Here is a 25,175-nt window from a genome sequence, read left to right as displayed (position 1 = left end):
TATTCAGCAAATGCAAAGCGGAACGAATCCCGTCGGAATTCAAGCTTTCTTTGTCAGATGTAAGTACATGCACACTGCTGTATGTGAAGCAGACTTGATCTGAGAATGAGTGAAGGTTCATTCAGTCAGGTTCTATGCAACAGTGCATTTACAAATATGCCATTTCCAATTCATTAAAACCTTGAATATTAAGAGCACGCCTGTCTCATTTCATAAACCGACAGACTATTAAATCTGAGGGACTAGGTCTATGATGTAAAGCCTTGTAATGACAGCATCATTCACACTCGTGAAAAAAAAACCAGGAGAAAACATTTCAGCACACCAACCGATGATGCATTCAGGACGGTGCTACCGGTTTTCCTACTGCAAACAAAACAGGTACTTCCTGGTTCTGCTGTCAATTAAGCAGTCCCACAAAGCCACTCTCTCTGATCAATCCATTTGAAAAAATAATTTTTAAATTTAAAAAAGTTCTCCCCCCCCATATAAAGCTGGTCTCTCTGATCAATTTCTTGTGGGAATCACTGTGCATGTTGAGGCCTACACAAACAATTAAAAACACACAACAACGCATTTATTCTGTATCTGTATTTATTACATAATATAGATTTAATACAGCAGATATCAAGGACAGTTAAAAATGGCATATTAGCACTGAACAAATATGTGTAAATAAATTATGACAGTCAGGTGGTCTGGAAAAATCACGTGCCTCAAATGTGGACATCGCACAGGAGCTAAGACAGGTCAGACTGAATGGAAGGCATTTCTGAATGACACCAATACGCTAGGCTTTGCAGTTTAAAACCAGAAGCTATTTCCCCCCCGTTAGTGTTTCACGTTAGCCTGCAGACGGAAATAATATAATTTAATATTAGTATTCTCACCACGGTCACAATGCTACGCTTGTTGAGCGGTGCTCTACGACGACGGACGCGATTTTAGTGCTGTTCGCACAGGGTCCCCGTTTAGCACGAGCGGGAAAAGCAAGACGAGGAACGCCCACGCGAAGATCGAGACACACAGATGGCGGACAGACGGCACAGACGCGCGGCGATGGGCGGGACCTTAAACGACAGTCACACGAAATTCGCAGGGTGGGTAAAGTCCGGCTTCCAGTATTCTTCACTGTAGTCCCTAAACTATGTGCTGCTTCTAGAAGCCACCGGTCAACTACACTGAGGTTTCTAATGCTATTCTGTGCTTTATCTACGTTTTCCCCTCCAACGAGCAAACCTTGAATATAGGGTGAAAACAGGAAAACACTGTTGGGTAAAAAAAAAAAGTGAAAGCTGTATTCTCTGACTTTATGGCTCTCAAAATATTAATATACTCAATGTGTGAAACAGTACTAAAATGGTTAAGTCCCCTGGCTCTGGGTTTGCCAGCCACCCAGCATGAGACTCACTTCACAGCGAAACAGGGTTTAGTGAACGAGGAGTCTAGACCACTGCGGGTCGCCCACTGTGTTCTGCAATATCCACCAAGTCAGCGCGAGACCTTTGAGAAACCCCAAACCCACGGACAGTGAATACGGCCCGTGTACATACAACACAGTTAAACACAGTAACAAACGTCCACTGGCCCTGGACGTGAACTTCAATCTGAATCTTAGCATCCTCCATATTGACCTGTATGTTTAAAAAAACAAAAACAAACAAAAAAAAACATTCTGAATCATATCTGCGACTTCCCTTTAATCTCTAGATAGACTGGCACTAACAACTTGGAGAAATGGAAGCTAATTACAGTCAGGCTTTAAAGAATATATATAATAAAATATGATGTTCAGGAAATTACAGCTTTAAACCTAAAAAGTGACAGATATACTTGAACAAAATTGTATGTTTATGATACTGAAGATGGCTTTTGCCTATGTATACAAATGCTTCAGTCTACAGAATGCTTTGTCCACGGTTCAGACCTTTAACACATTAGCCTTATTTAAGAGAAACGGGCAGAGCAGACTGTAAAACAAAATTAACAATAATACGAAGGAAAAGTTAAGCAATTTAGCGACAAGCAAAAGGGATTTGCTCCTATTTGTTGCATTACAGTAAAATACCTTGCCTGGGTTTGTGAAGGTGAGCAGCGACATGCTGTGTGTGCGATTTAACTGACAGTCTAGTACAAGTGTGAATGATTCCAAAACTAAATAAGAGAAACACAGTCCATTCGTGAACACAGCTTGCCGAAACGTGAACCGCTTTGAACTGTCCGAACCGTGGGTGAACCACACAGGCCAGTCGCACACCACACCGGAACGGGTGCGCCACTCGCCAACCCCCGTACACCTGGGACCTCTCCTCTCACCCCGACAAGAGCGAGCGATGGATTCTGACCCACGCCCAATTCACAGAAACTCAGGGGAGGAAAAGTGGAGTAAACGGTTTTAAAAGAACGGAAAGCCTGAAGAGGTAGTTTCAGACAGCTAGTTCTGAAAATGTAAAAACCAAAAAAAAAAAAAAACAGTACTGATAAGACTAGCGGGTTGCCAGATTGATCAGCCCATGTGCTGTCCTTACTCAACGCGTTCAGCTTACCATTTTCTCTTCAGCGTGCTGCGTGAGTCCAAGCCCACACGGTACACTAGAACAACCATCTGCTATTATTCTTTAAGGCTTAGATTCTTCACTCTGCTCTGGCCAGACAAGGCAGACACAACTCAGCTCATACAAAGACGCACTAGAAGCGTAACTCCCCCCACCACCCACCCAACGCATCATATCCTTGGGTAATGGCCAATTATAGTGTTAGGAGCCACAGAGTGAACCAATAGAAAGGCATCTTTGAAGGGGGGGGGGGGCATGGGTGGTTGATATTCTCAGGGTTGAAATGACGTGGATCTGGAACTTGTGATGTATGGAGGGGAGGTCCCACACCGTTACATAAATATGCTGTGTTCATACATTAATGCTCTTTCTTAGGCTATTCGGGTAGATACATTTCCTATATATATACATTTATAGATCTTTCTTTCAGAAAATAAAAAAGAAGGAAAACGAAGAGGGAAGATACAAAGAGAGTCTGGGGTCCTCAGGGTGCAGTGAGGGGGGATTATGAGAGGTGGCTCGGGTGCATGGTGAACCCCCGAGTCTGACCTGGGGGGTCATCCCCAAAGATGGAGAGAGTTTGGGACGGCCGGTCCAGGGGTCAGCCGGACAGCAGGGCAACCTCGTGCTCGCTGGAGGTGCTGACCTGGCGCTCCACGGCCCGCTGGGCCTTGCAGGCGGCCATCTTGGAGCGGATGTCCTGCTTCTTCTCGAAGTAGTCCACCAGGGGGGGCTCCGTCAGCAGGGAGGCCAGGATCTGCTCGAAGGTGATGGACCAATCGACGTCCGGTACGCTGCAGCGCCGCTGGTCCCCGCAGCCAATCAGCACCGTGTCGTCGGCGATGTCCTCGCACTGCAGGGAGCCGGCGCTCACCATGGAGTAGGAGGAGACCGAGGTGTCGTCCTTGGCCTCCTCGTCCGAGGTGGGTGGGACGGGGGCCTCCAGCTGCGCCTCCTCCAGGGCCTTGCAGACCTGGGCCTGTCCTGGGCTTCCCTCCCCCGTCGGGAGCTCTTTTTCGGGCTGGGGCGGCTCGGGGTGGCAGGCCGCAGCCATGGCGGTGGTGGTGGCGGCGGTGGCATGGTTGTCGGCCTTCTTGGCGCCGTTGTTGCTGAACCGCTTCCCCACCTCGCCGATTCGCAGTAGCAGGCTAGCGACGGTGGCGATAGCATGGTACAGCTCCTGCTCCAACGGGTCCTCGCTGAACATGTTGTACAGGGTCTTACACAGCTCGATAAACTGCTCCTGTGGGCGAGGGGGGGGGGGCGGGGAGTCACACACAGGGGAGTCAAACAGAGATCTGTCACACACACCGAATCAAACTCATAGTGGTCAGAGTACAATACAAAACCATTTACCCACGAGCCAACAGAACTCACAAACAGATCTCAGAGCATTACTGTGGCCCCCATTGTGGGTGCATAAGGGAAAGAAAAAATACCAATACCAGAACCAGAGCAGCACTGGAACTAGGCTGAGCCTTTCTGTTCAACACAGATGGTTCACATTCTAACCAGCACTACGGTCATATTGCGGTCCGGCTCCCTGGCCAGCCGTGCGGTCAGGTCCAGCACTCCTCTCTTTACCTGGTTCATCCTTGGCAGGTCTTTGATTGTCTCCTTCTTGGGTTCCTTCTCTTTGGCCCACATCCTCAAATAATACTTGTAGTCCTTCACTTTCTCTTCTGCGAAAGAGAAAAGTAACCCTGGTAAAACCCCATTCAGCTGTCACAGCGAGTTCCAGTGGAAAAGGATACAGGTTTATTTTAACTGGTTGCATCTCATGGATGCTGAATTTGAGAATTAGATATTGATATTAAATACGGCATATAGGTAGTTAACCAAGTATACCTTGAGAAAATAAACAATAAAAAATATCAAAGAAAAGAACATCCACCATAATTGTGAACTGTTCATCTCGCTAATATTCACTAAATTCATTCACGCTCTGCTGATTTTTGTTGTTATTTTGGACTTAATTACTTACAACAGTAACTCACTTCACCTGGTTACATGGGTCTGAATTAGGTGCTTATTTTTTGGTGAAAACAAAAACCAGCAGAGCTTGCGTCTCTCCAGGTCCAGGGGTCCACGGTTAACCACTGAATTAAACAAATGTGTCCCCTCTGTGCCATTTCCTATGCCACCCAGCAGAGGGCAGCACAATATAAACAGGTCAGGATTTAACTGACTCATAACTCAGGTCCAGTAATCAGAACCAGCTTCTCCCAGGTAGCAGCTACATTGGATCTAAAACTGCATTGGATCGCGGAATTCAGCCAATGGCAGCAGATGAGGTGTACCTTTCTTCTCCTCTGGGTTCCCATTCCCCGAGTCGTCTCCCAGCTCTGCTACCTTTACCTCCTCTCCTGTTCAGATGGAGGAAGCCACATCAGTGCTAACAGCGGACCGCAATTCTTACACCTTCGGTGCTCACAGTGGACTACAAAACCCATACTGACACTATACCACACTGGACTACATTACTCTCGTCAATGTTGAAAAACGGACTACAATACCCAGGTACACAGCTATGCTTCCACATCATTTCCATGTAAACCTCTAATACACAGACTGAAAAGCAGATACCAAAGTGAGGCTCTGAGGTATAAAAAGTTGGAAAGGGAGTGCAAGGTGAAGTTGCTCCACATACCAGGAGACAGGTGTGTGTGAGGGGTGGGGATTATGGGTATGGGAGTGTAAGAGAGCAGTGAGGTGTTAGGAAGCAGGCAGCAGTGAGAGAGGGGGGGAGACAAGGCATGACGAAACAGGACTACAGAGTCACAGAGAGACAAACCTGAGGCCACTTCCTGCAGCAGGAAGTCCACAGCAGACAGGAAGGGAGGATCTGGAGAGGTGGGAAAACAGAAGACACGGAGCCGAGGGAAAGAGAGAACAAGAGAGGGAAGAAGAAGAAAGAGGAGAAAACAGAGAAAGGCAGAGAGAAAGAGAACGAGAGAAAAGCAAACGAGACCATGAGATGAAGATACCACTCAGCTGAACATATACTCTGTTATTGATTAGTAGGACTGGGCGTTCCCATGCACAGGAAACATGCAGCGAGATGGTTTGTGGGAAGAAAATATGTTCAGCTGCTACAAGAACAACATTAGCTGAGAAAAGACTGCACTGAAACTAGCCCCAAAAGAAATAAGGTTCTTTATTTCTCTCAGAAGGAAATGTTGACCTAGTGGAATAGTATCGTCAGTGAAGAATGCTTGTCTGTTTGTCTGTGTGTGTGTGTGTATGTGTGTGCGTATGTGTGACCCATTATCAGTGAAAAATGTGCATGTATGTGCACATGTCTAAGACACTGACCCTGCAGAGTATCATTGTCATTAAAAATGTTGTGTGTGTGTGTCAGACACCAAGCCCCAACACAAAGTCCATTAAATCTCCACTGACTGTGGAGTACAGCTGTGTATGTGTAAGACACTGACCATGGGCAAAAATGTTGCCAGAAAAGAATGTCTGGCGTGTATGTGTGCGTGTGTGTGTGTGTGCACGTGTGCACGCGTGTGTGTGTGTACATGTGTGTGGTAACACACTGACCCTGTGGGGTACTGTCATCAGTAAAGAACTGTGCGTGTGTGTGTGTGTGCGCGTGTGTGCGTGTGGTAACACACTGACTCTGTGGGGTACTGTCATCAGTAAAGAACTGTGTGTGTGTGTGTGTGTGTGTGTAATAACACACTGACCCTGTGGGGTACTGTCATCAGTAAAGAACTGTGTGTGTGTGTGTGTGTGTGTGTGTGTAGTAACACACTGACCCTGTGGGGTACTGTCATCAGTAAAGAACTGTGTGTGTGTGTGTGTGTGTGTGTGTAGTAACACACTGACCCTGTGGGGTACTGTCATCAGTAAAGAACTGTGTGTGTGTGTGTGTGTGTGTGTGTAGTAACACACTGACCCTGTGGGGTACTGTCATCAGTAAAGAACTGTGTTGCTTCCAGCGCAGACTCGGCTTCCTCTGGACACAGAGCTACGACAGAAACAGGAAACACATCAGCAATGACCTAAAGAAACCTCCCACATATCCCATAATGCACTGCAGTGTATCCACACACTGACCTACAGAAACCTCCCACACATCCCACAATACACTGCAGTGTATCCACACACTGACCTACAGAAACCTCCCACACATCCCACAATACACTGCAGTGTATCCACACACTGACCTACAGAAACCTCCCACACATCCCATAATGCACTGCAGTGTATCCACACACTGACCCACAGAAACCTCCCACACATCCCAGAATACACCCCGGCCAGGCACACACTGACCCCATCACGCTCACACTGTTTCCTGCACAGACATCTCTCTACACCTTCCCTGACGACAGAAAGGACATGACCGCTCATTCCAACGAGTGAAAAACAGGGGAGCTGTTGAGACTGAGGGGCGAACTGAACTCCATGGCTGACACTGACATGAACACCAGTGTAAGGCACACTACCAACAGCCTGGAGTACAGCTGAACGAATGAGTCAAACGGGTGAACACAGGCGAATTTCTGAGCGACAGCTGTTTCTCCTGGTTACCTGGAGGCAGGTGCATTTTGTAGAGCAGCTTCAGTTTCTCAGTCATGTCTCCATGGTACATCCCACCTGAGGACAGAGTACGGTATGATTTAATCACACGCAGCGCGGTCAGACTCCGACTGCTGCACAAACAGAGCTCAGGTCCCCCTGCTGTATTCTGTAATCATTTTAACCATCAGAACTAGGGCTTATTAACAGCCTACCTGAAAATACACGCTTGGTCATTCTTAGTAATTCCTTTTGGTATTTCCAAAAGTGAATTCCTTTCTACTTAGCTTGTACACCTGTGGTGATGCTATAGCTCAGTAAATAAGATGCCATTTCCCTAACAAAGTTAATATGCCGAAACCATCACATCATCCACTCTCAGAAACCATTGAGCGCAGATATTTTCTGAATGCAGTCATCAGGTTATAATAACACTTCTCCATCGTTTGCTTTAGGTTTAGCTTAGGTTAGCAGCAGGTCCCGCTCTCACTCAGTCCGGTGACAAACTCCTTGAAGTTGATGAGGCCGTCCTTGTTGTGGTCGAGCAGGCGGAAGAGGCGGGCGGAGAGGGCGGGCGTGTGCATGCCGCAGCCCCAGGGCGCCAGGGCGGCGAACAGCTGGATGAACTGGCCCATGTCGATGCGGTACTGCTCCAGGTAGGGCAGGCTGGGGTCGTGGCGCTCCGCCGCGCTGGTGCTGGCCCCCCAGTAGCAGCTCATGATGTGCTTCGCCTGCAAACACACACGGGCACGCACACCCACACACACACAAGCACACATGCACGCACACCCACACACACACAAGCACACATGCACGCACAGACACACACACAAGCACACATTCAGGCACAGACACACACGAGCACGCAAGCACACACACGAGCACACATGCACGCACGGACACAGACACACACACACGACCACGCATGCATGCAAGCACACACACGCACACATGCACATACACGCAGACACACACACACACGCGCGAGCACACGTTAAGTCAGAGGAAAAGCAGAGTGGCAAAAAGTAGTGTTGGACCTCCTGTTTAACTTAAGTCAGCTGATAAGACCACATTACACAGACCCTGATATCAGACCTAGCAAACAACTTCCTCCAAATATGAGAAGTGGCCCCGGGATTAGGTTTAGAGAGGTAATCCCCCTCGTGTTTGTAATTAAATGGCTTTCCCCTGCCGAGCAGATTTAAACCCCCACAGAGAGAGGAGAAGCAGCCTCTCACCTTAAAGAGAACATACAGCTCCTCCAACTCCTCGATGGTGAAGGCAGAGTCTGTCATGATAGCCCTGACCTGAAAGGACACATCTCCATGTCAGGACACAATCACCAATGTCGGGAATCACACCTCAATGTCAGGACACAATCACCAATGTCACGGTTCACACATCAATATCAGGATGCAATCAACGATGTCAAGATTTACACCTCAGTGTCAGGATTCACACGTCAATATCAGGATTTACAAATTAGCGTCAGGACACGTACTCCAATGTAAGGACTGCTGCTATAATGACAGAGCATTGCAACACGAAAATTCACGCTGCTGCAAATACTCTACCACAGCACACGTCGAAGCTTCGAAGCCAGCTGTGCTACTCACCACACTCCTTTTGGCAGTGTCCTCCAGCGACTGTATGACCTTTAACCTCTGCTTGAACCGCATCTGCTCAATGACGTCCGCTCGCAGACTGCCGAACTTCTGCAGGGGAACGGGATAAAGGGGCGGTCATGTGACCTCTTTTCAAGCGCGTCTGTGACACAGTTACTCAGCTGTAACGGTTCGGCTGCTCAAAGGCATTAAACTGGAGGAGATGTGAAGGGAGCAGGAGTGGGCATGTGCAGTGGGGCAGACACACAACTGTGAGTGTCAGCATGGGTTACTGTTAGGGATCAGCAGAGTAGCGGAAGAGTAATGCTAACAGACTAGGAAACGTTGAAAAATTCATCACCAGTGGAGTAATAAAGGGGGAGGAAGAAAAAGTACTAAGTCTACGTTTTAAAGTGAAATACCAGAGAACCTATGAGTACGAGGGGAATAATCATACAGAAAATGATCCAATTAAGGGTAAAGGAGCCTGAGCGGCGTGACCTCTGACCTCATAAGAAGCTTTGATTAGCTCGAACACGTCGATCTCGGGCGGCGGCTCGTCCCCGCTGGTCAGCAGGGCGTGGAGGTGGGGGATGGGCGGAGACGCAGTCTGCTTGTTCACAACGTTGTCCAGGTACCTGACAGCAAGGACGGGTGAATTATCAGAGCGGAGACGGGTGAATATACCTGAGAGAGGGCAGGTAAATATACCTGAGAGGTAGGACAAGTGGCTATGCCTGAGAGAGGGGACAGGTGAATATGTGAGAGAGGACAGGTAAATATACCAGACGCAGGACAAGACACTATGCCTGAGAGTGGGGACAGGTGAATATATTTGAGAGATCAGATAATTATACCCGTAGGTTTAGGACACGTAAATATACGCGAGAAATGACAGGTAAATCTACCTGTGGATTAGGACAGGTGAATATATTTGAGAAAGGACAGGTAAATATGCCTGTCGATTAGGACAGATGAATATATGTGGAAAGGACAGATAAATATCTGAAAGACAGGCCAGGTAAATACATCTGAAAGAGGGAAATGCAGATATCCAGATATACCCCAGCCTCCACAGCGCCCCCTACCTGCCCAGGATGGTCATGGCCTCGCCCTCGTCGTGGCAGGCCAGCAGCTGGTCCATGTTGGCGTGCAGCACGGCCAGGGACACCTGGAAGATGAGCTTGATGCCCTCGTAGAAGAAGCAGTCCACCACCAGGACGGCGCTGTCGAAGGGCATGACGCTGAGGAAGAGGGTGAGGAACCAGGACAGCGAGATGGTGGAGATGACGCCCAGCTCCTGCATGTGCTCGTACAGCAGCGGGAGACACTCCCGCGTCAGCTCCTCGAACACGCCCTGGTCCACCAGCGCGCCTGTGACATCACACACACCGCGGGCCTCTTAACCACACGCCAAAGGAACAGCTGTGTGTGTTATAACAGTGCTCAGCTGATCAGTGTGTTGTGGTACCTCAGGGTGTATCTGTGGTTAACTGTGGCAATACCTCAGTGTGCAGCTATAGTCAGTGTTAGTGTTATGTCAGTGTGTATCTGTGGTTAACTGTTGCAATACCTCAGTGTGCAGCTATAGTCAGTGTTAGTGTTATGTCAGTGTGTATCTGTTGTCGGCTGCTGAAGTAGTACTTCAGTGTGTACCTGTGGTCAGTTGTAGTGGTAGCACAGTATGTAGCTGTAGTCAGTTGTAGCAGTATGCCAGTGTGTAGCTGTAGCGAGCTGTTGTAGCTCTACATCAGCGTGTAGCTTCAGGGAGTTGTTGTAGCTCTACGTCAGCGTGTAGCTGCAGGGAGTTGTAGCTCTATTTCAGCATGTAGCTGCAGGGAGTTGTCGTAGCGGTACGTCAACATGTAGTTGCAGGGATTTGTTATAGCTGCAGATCGGTGCGTAGCTCTAGGGAGTTGTCCTAGCTGCAGATCAGTGCGTAGCTCTAGGGAGTTGTCGTAGCTGCAGATCAGTGCGTAGCTCTAGGGAGTTGTCCTAGCTGCAGATCAGTGCGTAGCTCTAGGGAGTTGTCCTAGCTGCAGATCAGTGTTCATCTGTAGTTAAGAGCAGCAGCAGCAGCACAGAGACTCACCCACCACCCTGGTGTTGTAGTAGTCCGGCAGCATCCTCTCACACAGAGCCACCAGCAGCCAGAAGGCCTGCTCCTCCGTGCAGTACAGCAGCAGCACCGAGGTCACGATGTTCATCGCCTGAGGACACACACACAGGAAGCTGCAGGACTACTACACTCAGACACAAATACACAGGAAGCTGCAGGACTACTACACTCAGACACAAATACACAGGAAGCTGCAGGACTACTACACTCAGACACAAATACGCAGGAAGCTGCAGGACTGCTACACTCAGACACAAATACACAGGAAGCTGCAGGACTACTACACTCAGACACAAATACACAGGAAGCTGCAGGACTACTACACTCAGACACAAATACACAGGAAGCTGCAGGACTACTACACTCAGACACAAATACGCAGGAAGCTGCAGGACTACTACACTCAGACACAAACACACAGGAAGCTGCAGGACTGCTACACTCAGACACAAATATACATTCATACATGACACTCGCTTACATATCATACACACAGTCAACATATAAACTATCAAACACACACACTCACTCACATTTACATAGCATATACTGTCAACACACAATCATGTATAGTATATATAGACACAAACCAAAGACACAATCACACAAAATCACGTTTACATATACACACAGTAAACATACAAACTAAATTAACACACACAACTGCATAGACAGAAACATAGACCTGCTCACCCTCGTTCGCAAACACACACACACACACACGCACGCGCACAGTACATGGACTCATCCAGAAATGCAAAGGTATATATATACGTATTGCAGGCGACTCTTTAGAGCTTTAAGGGCCGGCTGTATATTCCAGCTGGGGCAGAGGGCACTGCCCTCAGGCGGCAGGCCGTGGCGAGCAGGGCGCTGACCTGGCAGTACCCGATGCCCGGGTTGCGGTAGGCGTAGGCGGTGAGGACCCGGCGGAGCGCGGCGATGCCCATCTCGTTCTGGAAGGCGTGGTGCTCGGGCATGGAGCGGTGGAGGTCGCGCTCGATCTCCTCCGTGGCCAGGGAGCAGTGCCCCATCGCCTGCTCCACCAGCTCGCCGTAGTACCCGGGGTGGGTCGCCATCTCGTTCTCCGCACCTGGGGGGGGGGGGGAGGACGGGCGAAGGAGGCGGAGTCATGCCTCGGCAGGGTCACGCCTCCTTTACAACCAGGAAGCGTCTTTCCAGCGTTTAAAAACAGCTGCATTACCGCGATACAAATGTCAGGGTTCTACACTAGCATTTTTTCCAAGGAGCACATTGAGCACATTAATGAAAAAATCAGGAGCACACTAATGCATCTCAATTAATAAATGTGATACTAAAATTAATCTTCCCGTTAGCACTCATCAAATTTCAGGAGCAAGCGCTCCGAAAATGGGAGCACTGAAAATGTTTTCCAGGGCATAGTAAAAGAATTTGCAGCCCAATAGGCAGTGAAAACCCACCAAAAAATAGCCCATAGCTCTCCGTTCTCCATGGCATTTGCAAAATAATAGTCCCCAAAAACCGTGACCTGCAGTAATTAATTTTCTACCCGCGACTAAGAAAAATAGCCTGTGGCGTGAAAACTGCAGACCTGGCAACCCTGGCACTCAACGAGCCTTTAGTCTGCCCTGAGGCCATTTCTGGTTTCATTTCAGAAGAGGAAGTACGGCTGGAGCACGGCCCTACAGAAACAGTCTGTTCACGGCCAGATAAATAGGTCAGCCGCAAGGTCAAGTACCCATGTGGCCCTCCAGGACAGGCATCGAGCAGACCGAGTTTAGGACTTTGCACTTTAACATAAATGGTTTTACTTAATTACATCTGAACCTGTGAATCTTTCCTGTGATACATTTCCCGAGAAACAACACTGGACAAAGCTGTGGGTCTGTACAAGGAGCACGTTGATAAAATAAAAGTAAAAGCACTTCCTTGTTGGGTTGAAATAACGCTGATATTACGGTTTCCTCAGCTGACACGAGTCATGTGACTCAGAAGCCTATAAGAAAGCAGAAATGATCGGAATCGAGCTCATGGCAGACCACCGCTTAGGGCAAACAGTCATCTGACTTGCCATGCTAGTGCTGTTTTCTGCAAGAATGCTCTTCCTCTTTAGTCAGGAGGTAGAGACAAAAGCAGCAAAACAGAAACCTTTCCTGACGAGGTTTCTACAGACCACCGCATTTCTTGTGTCTACACCATCGCACAACTTGCCTCAGGCAACTCTCAAAACATTCAAAATATCCTGCACCGCAATCCTTTGTTTTCCAGATTTAGATTTGTTTACCCTGTACGCTTAGTGGACTACTGGATGAGAACAGTAGCTACAGCTCCCCCTGTAGGTAGGAGGGAAGTGGCACAATATATATTTTACTTGCTCATTTGAAATGCTGCTATGAAGTTATTTTTATAATCTCTTCTTGTAATTATGTGATGTTTTCTCATTATGAGACAACATCACAATTACAAGAAACGTTTTATTTTTATGAAATAATTATCTTGTTGATAAGGGAAAAGGACAAGTTACAAGTCAGAATAACAGCCATAGCTCCCTCTACAGGCTGAGGGGTGTATTAGCTGAGAAGAGCGGCCAAAGCTCCCAACACAGGTTCTCTGGGATGCCATTGAGCAGGCTTAGGGGCGTATTACCTGAGAAGCGCACCCATAGCGCCCTCTACATGCCGAGGGGTGTATTACCTGAGAAGAGGAGCCATAGCTCCCCACGCAGGTTCTCTGGAATGCCATTGAGCACCAGTTCCCGGGTCTTGGAGGTGCGGTACATGCAGACGCCCCGTCCAAACTCAAAGAAGTGGATGTTCCACGACTCCTCCTTCATCTTCTCCTTCGTCTGAGTAAAAACAAAAAAAGAAAGCAAAACGGGATGACTGAAGCGCAGCGACGTCAATATCAGGAGGACATTACGGTGGCTGGTGAATAAGCTCCAGTCAGAAACCCCAGAACAGCGACCTCACGCGGGGTGCTCAGGGGTGAGGGTAAGAGAGGGGGCCGGGGCGGGACGCTCACAGCTTTGGGCCCCAGGTCCTCGGGCGCGCCCTTGCGAAAGATGCTCAGCAGGCCCTGGGTGGCGGTGGGCAGGCTGGACTGGTACAGCCGGCTGGGGGGGCTCTCCCCTGGGGCCGGGGAGGTCGACAGGAAGGGCGAGGTGGGGCTCGGAGACTCCTGAACACAGGTAAAGAGCAACCACTGCCGTTAAGCTCCACTGAGAACAGGGATCACGACATGGCATGGCACAGCACAGCACAGCACAGAACAGCACAGCACAGCACAACGTAATGAGAACAGGCCATTCAGCCCAACAATGAGTGCCATTTTCCAATCACTAAAGGGTACCAAGTGCTCCCTGTTTAACTACATAGTATCCAGCACCACATCAAGCCTGGTTTCTGCCTCTGTCACATGACCTGGTAAGCTATTCCACACCGCGACGTCTCTCCGTGCGAAGACCTACGCTCTGTGTCAAGTCATGTGCTTCACAGGATCCGTGAGGGGAACAGATTGTGATGTCATCTCTGGCACTGGGCACTGATCTACATCCTGTTGTGGCTCAGCAGCCCACAATGCACTGGGAGATCACCAGAGGCCAGGTGCACTAAAAAGGTTGCCAGATTAACCAATTCCAATAGATAGTTCAAATTGAACAAGAAAAAAAAAAACAGAAAATCTGAAAGGCTAAAGCTGAGAAAACCAGAGGGTATACAAAGAAAAAGGGAGAGGCAAATTAAGACTTCTGGTGAAAGGCACTCATTGGCTGGTCTGCTGACTGGAGGGAGGGCTCACTGGTTGACTGACAGGCTAAGGTGACCACTCACGGGCAGCTCCTTGCCGTCGCTCCACAGTCTGTCGGGCGTACGCTGCAGGAAGTCAGAGATGCGCTGCACCAGGAAGTCCCGGTCCTTCAGGTTGGCGAACAGGAAGGTCATCTTGTTCTTCGTGCTGATGGACAGAGGGCTGGGCAGAACACTGCTGCTGTCCGCCTTCTCCACAATGGACACCTGGGACAGACGGACGGACGAACAGAGTGAGACAACGGAGAGAGAGGTGGGAGAGCAAGAGCACACTCAAACACATGCACACGCACAAACTGAGTCAAACACAAGCACAAACACACTCAAACACATACAGGCACACAGACAAACTGAGTCAAACACAAGCACAAACACACTCAAACACATACAGGCACACACACAATATGTATGGGAATACATATGCAAGCATGTGGTGTGTGTGTGTTAGAATAAGTCAGAGCGAGAGCAAGAGAGAGCATCAGTGTATGCACATGTGGTTTCTCAGTTCTCTCAAGCACACAGCTTATCATCAATGTGTATCTGCTGCGTGTGTGTGTGTGAGAGAAGGCAATAGAAGTGTATGCGTGTGTGGTTTCTCACCTCTCACACACATACAAGTGAGCGCACACTGCTTGCATTTATGTGATAGAGTGCGTGCGCTTGTGTGTGCGTGCACAAGGGTGTGTATGTGTGTGTGTGTGTGTGTGTGTGTGTGTGTGTGTGTGTGTGTGTGTGGGCGTTCTCACCTCTCTCAGAGGGATGATTAGGTGACACAGGTCTTCCTCTCTGCTGGCGAAGCAGATGTAATTGTTGGACACAAACATCTGGCCGACCACGTGCATCTTGGCGAAGGGCGTCCAGAGCGTGCAGTCCGTGTGCCCGTCCAGCCGCTCGTCCTGGGTCAGCCGGAACATGGCGCGGTACCGCTCGTTCTTCGCCCGGGCGTCAAAGTCCCTGAAAGGGCAACCGGCAAGCGAGACGTTCAGCACATAGAGTATCACTGAACACACTGCGCCAGCAGGGCTCAGAGCACATAATGACCACAGCTTATACTACACAGGTAGAACCGAGGCACAGTGCTCACTCACTGAGAAACAGCACTGACAGTATTTACACGCTGAGAGACAGCACTGACACAGACAAGGCACTGTCAGACTGAACAGAGCTAAACACAGAATGGGACAGCACTGACACACTGACAGTCAGAAAGAGACAGCACTGACACGCCCAGACAGGACAAGACGGCATTGATACATTCGGACAGCACTGACACACTTTGACACAGCAGTGAACTCGGGGTATTACCATCCCAAAGAAGATAAGGGTGCTATAATGTGAAGCCCTGCCACCCCAACAGGGGAGCTTTTAAAAGAGCGTCACTACAACACAAGTTAACAGGTTAAAGCTTTGAAACTCTGCTGAAAGCAGACTGTGTGCCGTGACTGAGCTGAGCCGGGGGAGGGGGCCCAGAGGAAGGGGGGCGGGACTTTTTTTCGGCTCTGCGGTGGGTGGGGTCAAGGTACCTCTTGAGGGCGGAGACGTTCTTGAGGGTCTTGCAGGGCTTGGGCAGGGAGCGGTCGGCGGCGAAGCCCTCGTTGTCCAGCAGCTGCCGCATGGCGATGTTGGCCAGCTGCTCCATCAGCTTGAAGGTGTCGTTGATGTTGAGGAACATGGAGAAGAAGTGCTCCGTGTCCCGCGTGCTCACCCGAATGCTCTCCGGGAAGAGCAGCGTGGCGTTCTTCTCCAGCAGGGTCACGTCCGTCCACTGCACCACCAGCGTCACTGAGGGGGGGGGAGAGAGGAGGGGAGAGAAGGAGTGTGAGTGAGAAAGAGTGCGATAGGGTGGGGGAGAGGGAGGGAGGGGGAGACAGAGAGAGAGAGGGAGGGAGGGAGGGAGGGAGAGAGAGAGAGGGGTAGAGGGAGGGAGAGAGAGGGGGATAGAGAGAGAGAGAGAGGGGGGAGAGGAGTGTGAGTGAGAAAGAGTGCGAGAGGGAGGAAGAGAGGGAGGGAAGGGGGAAGTGTGAGTAAGAAAGAATGCGAGAGAGGGGGGAGAGAGAGACAGAAAAGGAGAAGGAGAGACATAGGGATTGAGGGAGGAGATAGAGAGACAATTCTTGTTACATATTCTTACTGTTGATTTACATCTTATTCAAATGCTCGCTCTGGCAATAGTGTACCTATAAGTGATCAAGTTGAACAGCATATTTGAATGGGAATTTGAGAGAGAGACTGTCTGTGTCTGAGCACAGCTGAATACATCAGAGAGAGGCTGGCTGAGACTAGCAGGACCAGAAGTGTCAGTCTCTAACCCCCACACCCCCGCTCACCTTCCTTGCCCAGCAGGAAGGAGTAGAAGCAGAGGTGATTGACGCTCAGGTAGACCCAGCCCTGGCGGGGGACCCGCCCCTTCCAGTAGCTGCAGGAGTAGTAGTTGACCAGCTTCTCCTCGTCCGGCATGCCGAACAGCTTCCGCATCTTCAGCTCCGCCTCGCGGAACTTCCCAGAATCCTCGTCTTCTGCCTGCAGCTTGCTCTTGTTCTCTTCTGCTATGATCCCCTGGGAGGGAGGGGTGGGGGAGAGAGAGAGCGGGGGTGGAAAGGAGAAGAAAGAGAGCAGGAGCGGGGGAGGGAGGAGAGAAAGAGAGAGAGAGCAGCAGTAGAAGTCGGAGATGAAGGGACAGAAAGAGAGAGGGAGAGCGAGTGGGAGAAGAAGGGTGGGAATGTGAGAGAGAGAGAGAGAGAGAGAGAGAGAGAGAGCGAGACAGACAGAGAGAGAGACTGGCTGAGACTGAGCAAGACAAACAGACACTCCAGGCATCTCATTAACTACAGCTCCAGATGCAATAAACTACATGTAGAGCTCCACTCACTACCATGCTCCATTTTACATACCCGTCAATGGGGAAACTAAAAACACATTACTGTATAAAATGTACGCTAGCAAGCTGAAATACAGTGAGCTAGCAATTTACACTGTAAAAACAATTAAAAGTTTAAAAGCATAAAAATACAGCAACAATTATAACACAACTACTATGCATCTAATAACGACATGAACAACATATTAGATAACAGCATTTCATTATCAATGTTATTTAAGCTGTCTTTAAAGTTCTGAGTGATGTCTGATGCCGTATGATCTTATTTTGAATTTGCAGGCCACTGTCTTACGCAAAAATATTCTTTCATAAAGAGGAGTTGTCAAGGTCATTCATAATGTCTGCAGAAATAGAAATCTCACGAACGCAAGCTGTGAAGATGTGGCCGTTGCTATGGAAATATGATATATTAAATTGTTTCCGCAAACTTTTGTGAAGAACCGTCTGATATTAAACTCAAGATATTTTAATGACATTTTTTTTCTGGAACATTCTCAGGCTTTGTCCAGACTGTGCCCATAGTCTTAATGTGAACAGGCCCAGAGTCAGTCAACCATTAATCTGTTGTCTCTCTAAAGCCTTAAAATGGAAGATATTAAAGCAGTGAATCACATGAGTGGACTCTGGACTCGAAAGGCCTCTGATTGAAATCAAAAGCATAACAGTCTCAACAAAATTAAACCGGTCATTTTGTCCAAGATCCCCACTGTCTGTCAACAAAGACTTTCATTACGGGTCTATATATTTTAAATCAACAGTATCCCATCAAATCCCTTGCCAAAATTTGCTGCTCCTCCACCTCTGTTTTTTCAGGTCTAGTAGAGACATTTCTGTTATACTTTATGTTCAAATTACTGATTTACTGCACAGATGCTGTATAGCAGGATGTTGAGATCACTGTCCTCACACATGGTTTATGGAAGAAGCCAGTTTAAACAGTGTATTAATAATGTATACTAAAAACAGCATAGTTTATGTACTCTGTATAGCTTGTTGAAATAGCAACCTACTCGGTAACTTGAGGAGATATCTTTAGAGAGTTCTGTTTACCCTGAAAGCTCTTTGGGAATCAATTCAATAACTGAACTATTTTTTTTATTCTTTCATAATCAAACACCTATTTGCCCTATTACACGTGCAAAAAAGCTACGCCTATTTGTTTTATTGTTCAGAGACGCAAAACAGGGAAGTTAATTTGAAATGTACGCCACACTTGAGGTTTCCCAAAAGGAGACTGGCTGTTGTATTAGAAACAGATAAAGGACTACTACAGTTTTTCTTGTGTGAACTAAGCAAGTTGACTCAGACAACGTTATTCAGACAACACTAAGCAAAATCATTAAGAGTTTATATCTTGGACATGATGTGAGTCTATTGCAGGCCACATATTCCTATAGCTTGACTTTTATGCCAAGACTGAAGCAGAGAAGCACCTTTTAGATGTCTTTGCTATGAATTGACTGGGAATTGAACCTATAACCTTCTGGGTAATGGCACGCACTAACAGAACAAGACTATTGATTCAGTGGGGTACCAACTGTGAAATGCCCTTTAAATCTTAATGAATAAAGGCACCAGATAACCAAATGAATAAGACATTCGCTGTAAATATTCAACACAGCTACGTGGAACAACACCTGGGAAGCCTGACCTGTGACTTGTGGAGAAAAGCAAATCCATGCGAGAGGCCATTATTGTACAGACGGAGGACCACGCTAAGCAAGGCACCACACGCACACTTCAGTGCAGAACTACATTCCCACTTTAGTTAGGGAGCACACGCTCCCTGTGGCTAAGCAACACACGCTCCCTGTAGCTAAGCACCACATGCCCCCTGTAGCTAAGGACCAAATGCCCCCTGTAGCTAAGGACCACACACCCCCTGTAGCTAGGGACCACATGCCCCCTGTAGCTAAGGACCAAATGCCCCCTGTAACTAAGGACCACACACCCCCTGTAGCTAAGGACCAAATGCCCCCTGTAGCTAAGGATCACATCCCCCCTGTAGCTAGGGACCACATGCCCCCTGTAGCTAAGGACCACATTCCCCTTGTAACTAAGGACCACACACCCCCTGTAGCTAGGGACCACATGCCTGCTGTAGTTAAGGACCACATGCCCCCTGTAACCAAGGACCACATTCCCCTTGTAACTAAGGACCACACACACCCCTGTAGCTAGGCACCACATGCCCCCTGTAGCTAAGCACCACATCGCCTACCTGGATTTTCCCCCGTACAAAGGTGGTGATATCCTCCTCATTGTCAAAGATGGAGAGGGTCTGCAGCAGGTTGGCCTCCAGCCATTCCCAGTGTACTGTGATCTCCTTACGGGAGGAGCCTAGGAGAGGAAACTCTTTTGAGCCACTTGCATCCACTCAATACCTTGATCAAGCCCTATTAAGTTGCTAAGTTACCACCGGCTCCGATACGAACCATTCAAAAAGCATCTCCAATGGAGAGCAGGTATTTTGAATGACATCATAGTGCACCGTAGCTCCACCCATTATACCAGTCATGAAGGTTTACTCACTTTACCCAGACAGTTCTTGAAGTAACAGTTTACTTTCTGGGGTTTTCTGATGTAATTTCAGTTTAGTGTATGTTTCTGATTGTTCCAGGCAGGTCTTATGTGGATTGAAGGATATTTGTTTCTGATGAGCTGTCTGCTAATGATAGACACGGAACGATCTTTTAAGATCTGATTGTTGGAGACAAAATTTGTTAGACATTAATTGGAGCACTGATTATTATCAATGAGTTCTGTAATCACATAATGATTAGAAACCACAGCCTCTCTCACTCTCTGACTCACTTCTTCCACCACCTATGCACTCCCTGACACATTCATTGGCTCACTGAGAAAGCAACTCCCACGGTAATGAGGTTAAATTATGTTCAGAAAAACTAAAGGCCTTTCAAATTTGGCCTGTCCAGCTCTCATTCATTTGACATTACAGCAGCACATAACGAATAATCAACTATCAAAGGGCCAAAAGCAGCTCTTCAAAGTTCCTATAAAATTTGGCACCCTTCCCTACCCTTACCCTAATCACGGTCCAAGACTTCACAGGTTTTGATCATGTCATGGATGATACTCCCTTGTGTTATTCTTAAAGTCCACAAGCACCTCTATGCGTTAGGGAAGGGTGTGTGCTTTTGTGTGTGTGTGTGGGTGTGGGTGTGGGTGTGGGTGTACATGGGTGTACAAGCTGAGAAAAAAAAAAAACATGAAGATGACCAATTGCAGAAAGCCGACTGCATGAAGGTTCATTAATATTAATTTCCACTTCCCGTGTGTTTAATATTCCCTCCCACGACTGCACCCACAGAGACAAAAGGTGTCATTGAACATTGGCTCTCTTCTTTCAGCTGTGTCTCACCAACAGGCTGAACAGGTGTCTGATGCTTCCATTGATAAAGAGCTTCCAGCATATCATTGTGATTTACTGATCACTTAACCGTCTGTGTGATAAAAATGAAAAATAGAAATTCACGCACTATAAATATGACGCTCCAATGACTTTCAGGTCAGCGAGACGGTAGCCTAGTGACAAATTATTTCCTAGCGTTGCCACCACCGTATTTACTGCTCTACGTTCACATCCGCTCTTATAATGGACCCGGTTCGTCAGTCTGTTCTGGCACAGTTCCTGACGCGGCGACCTTTGACCTTTACGCTGCCCGTACTGACCGCAGGCGATGCTCCAGTAGATCTGCGATTCCCCCGTCTGGTGCAGAATCCGGTAAGGGGCGACCCTGGCGCTGGAGTCCAAGACCACGTCCAGGGTCCCAACCAGCAAGCCTGAAAAAAAAAAAACCACACACACACAGCAAGAGCTCACTTATCACACACGATCTGAACCACCACAGGAAGATGCACCTCTAACGCACACGCATGTCCACCCACAGGAAGACACGGCCTAGCTCGCACACAGACCAAAAAACACCTACATCCAGATGCACCTCTCACACAAAGGCTTGGGAACACACATCAAGGGCATACTTCTCACACAGAGTAGAATGCTCACAGCAAGAGTCTACTTCTCACACACAGCTGCCACTCCAAACACTCTGGGACGTTGTACTACTAGCCTATACTGTCCCATTACTATGCATGTTGAATGCACATCATTTAGGCTACACTGAGAGAGAAAACCCCATACACAAGTAGCAAGGACAGCGTGGCAGAGGTCAGGATACTAAACTTGCCAAAAGAAGGGTATGGTTTTGGAAGTTCAGTGAGGTTGCTTCCTTGCACCCCCGAGCAAGGTTCTTAACCTGCACTGCTTCAGTAAAGCTACAGCTGAGTCAATACGTGGCCTATTATTGTGCAAAATCAGGCTACTGTCAATATTGTGCAAGTAACTCTGGACGAGTGCATCTGCTAGATAAAAAGAGTATAAAAGTAATGTGTGCTCCATGGAAATAACTATAAATAAAGGAAAGCTGCACTTTCTCACCTCAACCCCAGTAATCTGAGGGACCACACTGAACTCCGCAGCAACCACCCACTGACTGAGTCTGTCACAAATAGCAATGTTCACCCCCAAATAGCCGGGGAAGAAGCAGACCGCACACTGGTTTTCTGCGCGATGTTATCTTTTGCCCACCGACCAAACAAAACTGCACAAACGGTTAGCGTGTTTCCTCTTACTCACAAATTTTCAATTAATTTCACATCCTGGGCTCTAAAATGATTGAAAAGCAGACTAGGGTACCTGAAACATACCCGTGTAAAGCACACACACGCAAACACAAAGCTTTCAGCATGAAGTGCCAAACACTTGTATGACACACCGCTCTGACAAGTTTCACGTGACTAGTTAATGTCCAGCCCGAGAATGTCATGTAAACAGCCACTTATAGATGCTCAGCGCTAGGCCCTATATGAAATGTAATACATACCTTTTTAATACGGGACATGACAAATTAAAGACCGATGTCGTTTGAGAAGACATGACAACTTCCACAAAAAGCCCCCGAAACTAACAAGTTGAAAACATTTGATGACATCATAGCATCTCGGCGACTGACAAATAAAATAAGCCAAAGAGGATCTTTTGAGGTGGTGTAATATTTAGATCCGTGAAGACCGACGCTTTGGATGAAATTTGATTAATTACAGCAGCTCTGGAGTCGATAATTCTGTTTGGGGAGGAACGGGGAGAAAATGGGTCCATTGTTTTGGTCATGTGGTCAGGGCGACAGTGTAATTCTGAATTTGATCGTTAAGCAGCCGTTGTTCTCCGAGAAGGAAAAGGGTGGGCTTGTTTATTTACATGTAACGTTACAGGCAATGTTACAATACACATGTAATATTGCCTATACCATTTTCCCCTCGAAACAATAAACAGCTTACCCACGTAAGCTAAACGTGTAACTTACAATCTTGAGATCACAACAGCACAGAGAGCAATATAAAACCTGCGCATCTCAACGCCTTTCGTAGCCGTAGCTATCCAGCGCGTACAAAACGTTTATTTGTGTTTCTGTCTTAAGAGGTACAGATCTATACAACTTCAATATACAGATCACATGAAAAAATGCCATGAATCGAGGAGCAACGCTAGCAAACATTTTCTTGTGTTAGGCTAATGCTGGGGTAGCTAACGTAAATGGCAAAAAATAACATTTATGTTATGTCCAATAATGAAACTATGCTTGTGTTGAATAATTCTTAGTTTCAAGGTGTATTACAGTTAACATCGGTCATCTATTGAACCACAAACAAGTTAGCTTGAGATGGCTTCTTGTTGTTGTTGTTCAGCAAAAAATTCTAGCCAACTTAGCTATTGACAACATACAGGAACCAGTAAAACGCACTCTGATGATTGTGATTTACTTGGCAAAAGGTGTTTCCACCATGCACAAATATTTAACTTCAGTGCTAGGTCCGAAACGTAATAAGTTGATAATTAAAAATTCATTTTTGATGACATACCAGTGATGCCCCCTCCTTTCCCGTGTCCCTTTCTTCTCTGAAGAATGAAGAAGGGGTTCGCCCTTTCGCTCACCCAAAGAGCGTTTGCAAGCAACACCTCCTCCGGAGTTATCCACATCTGTGCGTTTTAAATACTCTCGTCTCACGCTGAAAAGGGTCCTTTCGTGTTTCTGATTAATTTTCGCGTGTCACTGGTGCGTTTAGCAGACGCTATGCCTGCTGTTTTGGGTTCACTCCATGGGCCGTCTGCTGCGCCGTAGCTGCTTCTGCTGCTGCTGCAATGGTCCTTCCTCCTCTGACGTAACCACGCCCACCATTCGTCACTCTGCTACGGCAAGCAGTCGCACTGACCAAAAAAGTCGAACGTAAATAGGTGAAATACACATCACAGGTATGAAGTTATTTAGTTATGTACTATTGTGCGCTGTATACTACCAACAAGAGAATGCAGTCATGCATAGCCTGTTCTAGCCCAGGAAAACAATACAGCCGATGGTACAAATACAAATAAAAACAGGACTATGTTGTGTTTAAAATGAGCCTGATTTAATAAATAATATTTTTGCGTTAGACTACAACCCAAGCGATACAATGATCTGATTCACATTTTAGGTCAATATTCATGAACCTCCTTTTGTGTGAGTTCCGCTTGCTAAGAGGTGATCACCAGTTAGTCACCTATCCCTTCCTATTCCATTGTGTTCTTTAACGTGTTTACAACTTTTCAAAGCACAACAGATCAGGCAGGCTTACTGTTTAGTGTGACGTTTATGTACAGGCTACCATTCTGTGCACATAATTGAAGTATATAGGCCTAATCTAAAAAATAAAAAAAAACCTTCCTGCAACTCTGTTATTAAGTAGCTTTTCATTACTAAATAATTACTAAGATTTCAAATGAATAAATGTGATTATACATATTTATTTATTAAATTTCGTATTCCCATCGCCAACTGTTTTTAGATAGGCCAAATGACCCTTAGGTCTACTAAATCAGTGGTAACCCTGTTCCTGGAGATCTACGTAAGATCTTGTAAGTTTTCATCTCAACCCTTATTTGGCACACCTGGCTCTACTAATTAACAGCTGAACAAGTTCTCTAGCTGTTGAATTAAGTGTGCTTTGTAAGGGTTGGAATGAAAAGCAAAATGATCTTGATTTTTGAGCATGTCTTTTTAACATAATCGATTCGCCGTGTTTCTTTTTGCAAGCTGAAACTCGGACAGCTGAGAAGGGAATGAGAAGTCTGGACAGTGATAGTGAGGCACGTCAGAACATGTCTCCACCAAGCCGAAATACCACCGTTTCATACGTTGGTTATGCGCTGTTATTAGACGTGGAGTAGTATTAGTTGTGTTAATGTTTCGTTAAAGAGATTACAGAATTTGTGCTTTTTTTTTTTTTTTAGCAACAGGCTACTGTTCCCTGTTTTACATTCTTTTCACCACCCCACTTTTTCTTTTAAATGTATGTTACATTCTAATACAGTTTGATGCACAGAATAATAGAATCACCTTAGTTTTCGTTGCTTTGATTTGAGTATCGAACATTCTAGAAACAAGAGGGGGAAAACATCTCTTGTTCAATTCACCTGTGACAGGCAGCCAGGAATCATGTTCTTGTGAAGCATGTTGCCCTGATGTCTTCCGGAGTCATGAAAGCTTCCTGTAGCGTGGACTTGTATGGCTGTGCAGGCCTGGCCAGGGCCTCAGGTGAGATGCAGCACCTCCTTCCATAGCCCTGCTACTTCACCTGTAT

At 47.3% G+C, this 25,175-nt stretch overlaps 1 protein-coding gene across 2 annotated transcripts; it reads right to left on the bottom strand.

The window, feature by feature from the left end:
• Positions 1-576: 576 nt before the first annotated feature.
• Positions 577-23,724, bottom strand: LOC118223280 (TBC1 domain family member 9B). 2 transcript variants are annotated; one of them, XM_035409586.1, is made up of 22 exons: positions 23,418-23,724; positions 21,168-21,278; positions 19,696-19,814; positions 16,924-17,152; positions 16,120-16,378; positions 15,343-15,550; positions 14,621-14,803; positions 13,815-13,970; positions 13,488-13,638; positions 11,690-11,904; positions 10,785-10,902; positions 9,781-10,066; positions 9,201-9,330; positions 8,705-8,803; positions 8,327-8,395; positions 7,579-7,819; positions 7,101-7,166; positions 6,463-6,534; positions 5,350-5,400; positions 4,856-4,921; positions 4,140-4,237; positions 577-3,798 (listed from the first exon to the last, which is right to left on the bottom strand). In XM_035409586.1, exons 1-22 carry the CDS (start codon positions 23,533-23,535, stop codon positions 3,157-3,159), a joined length of 3,687 nt encoding a protein of 1,228 aa, XP_035265477.1. In that variant the 5' UTR covers positions 23,536-23,724; the 3' UTR covers positions 577-3,156. The 2 variants fall into 2 exon arrangements, with proteins under 2 accessions (XP_035265477.1, XP_035265478.1); XM_035409587.1 differs by lacking the exon at positions 5,350-5,400.
• Positions 23,725-25,175: the final 1,451 nt, after the last annotated feature.

The sequence above is a fragment of the Anguilla anguilla genome, chromosome 3 (assembly GCF_013347855.1).
Source record: "Anguilla anguilla isolate fAngAng1 chromosome 3, fAngAng1.pri, whole genome shotgun sequence".
NCBI classification, from domain to species: Eukaryota; Metazoa; Chordata; class Actinopteri; order Anguilliformes; family Anguillidae; genus Anguilla; species Anguilla anguilla.
Note: the sequence above shows the minus strand (reverse complement) of the source record. Positions and strands in the feature narration are given on the sequence as shown.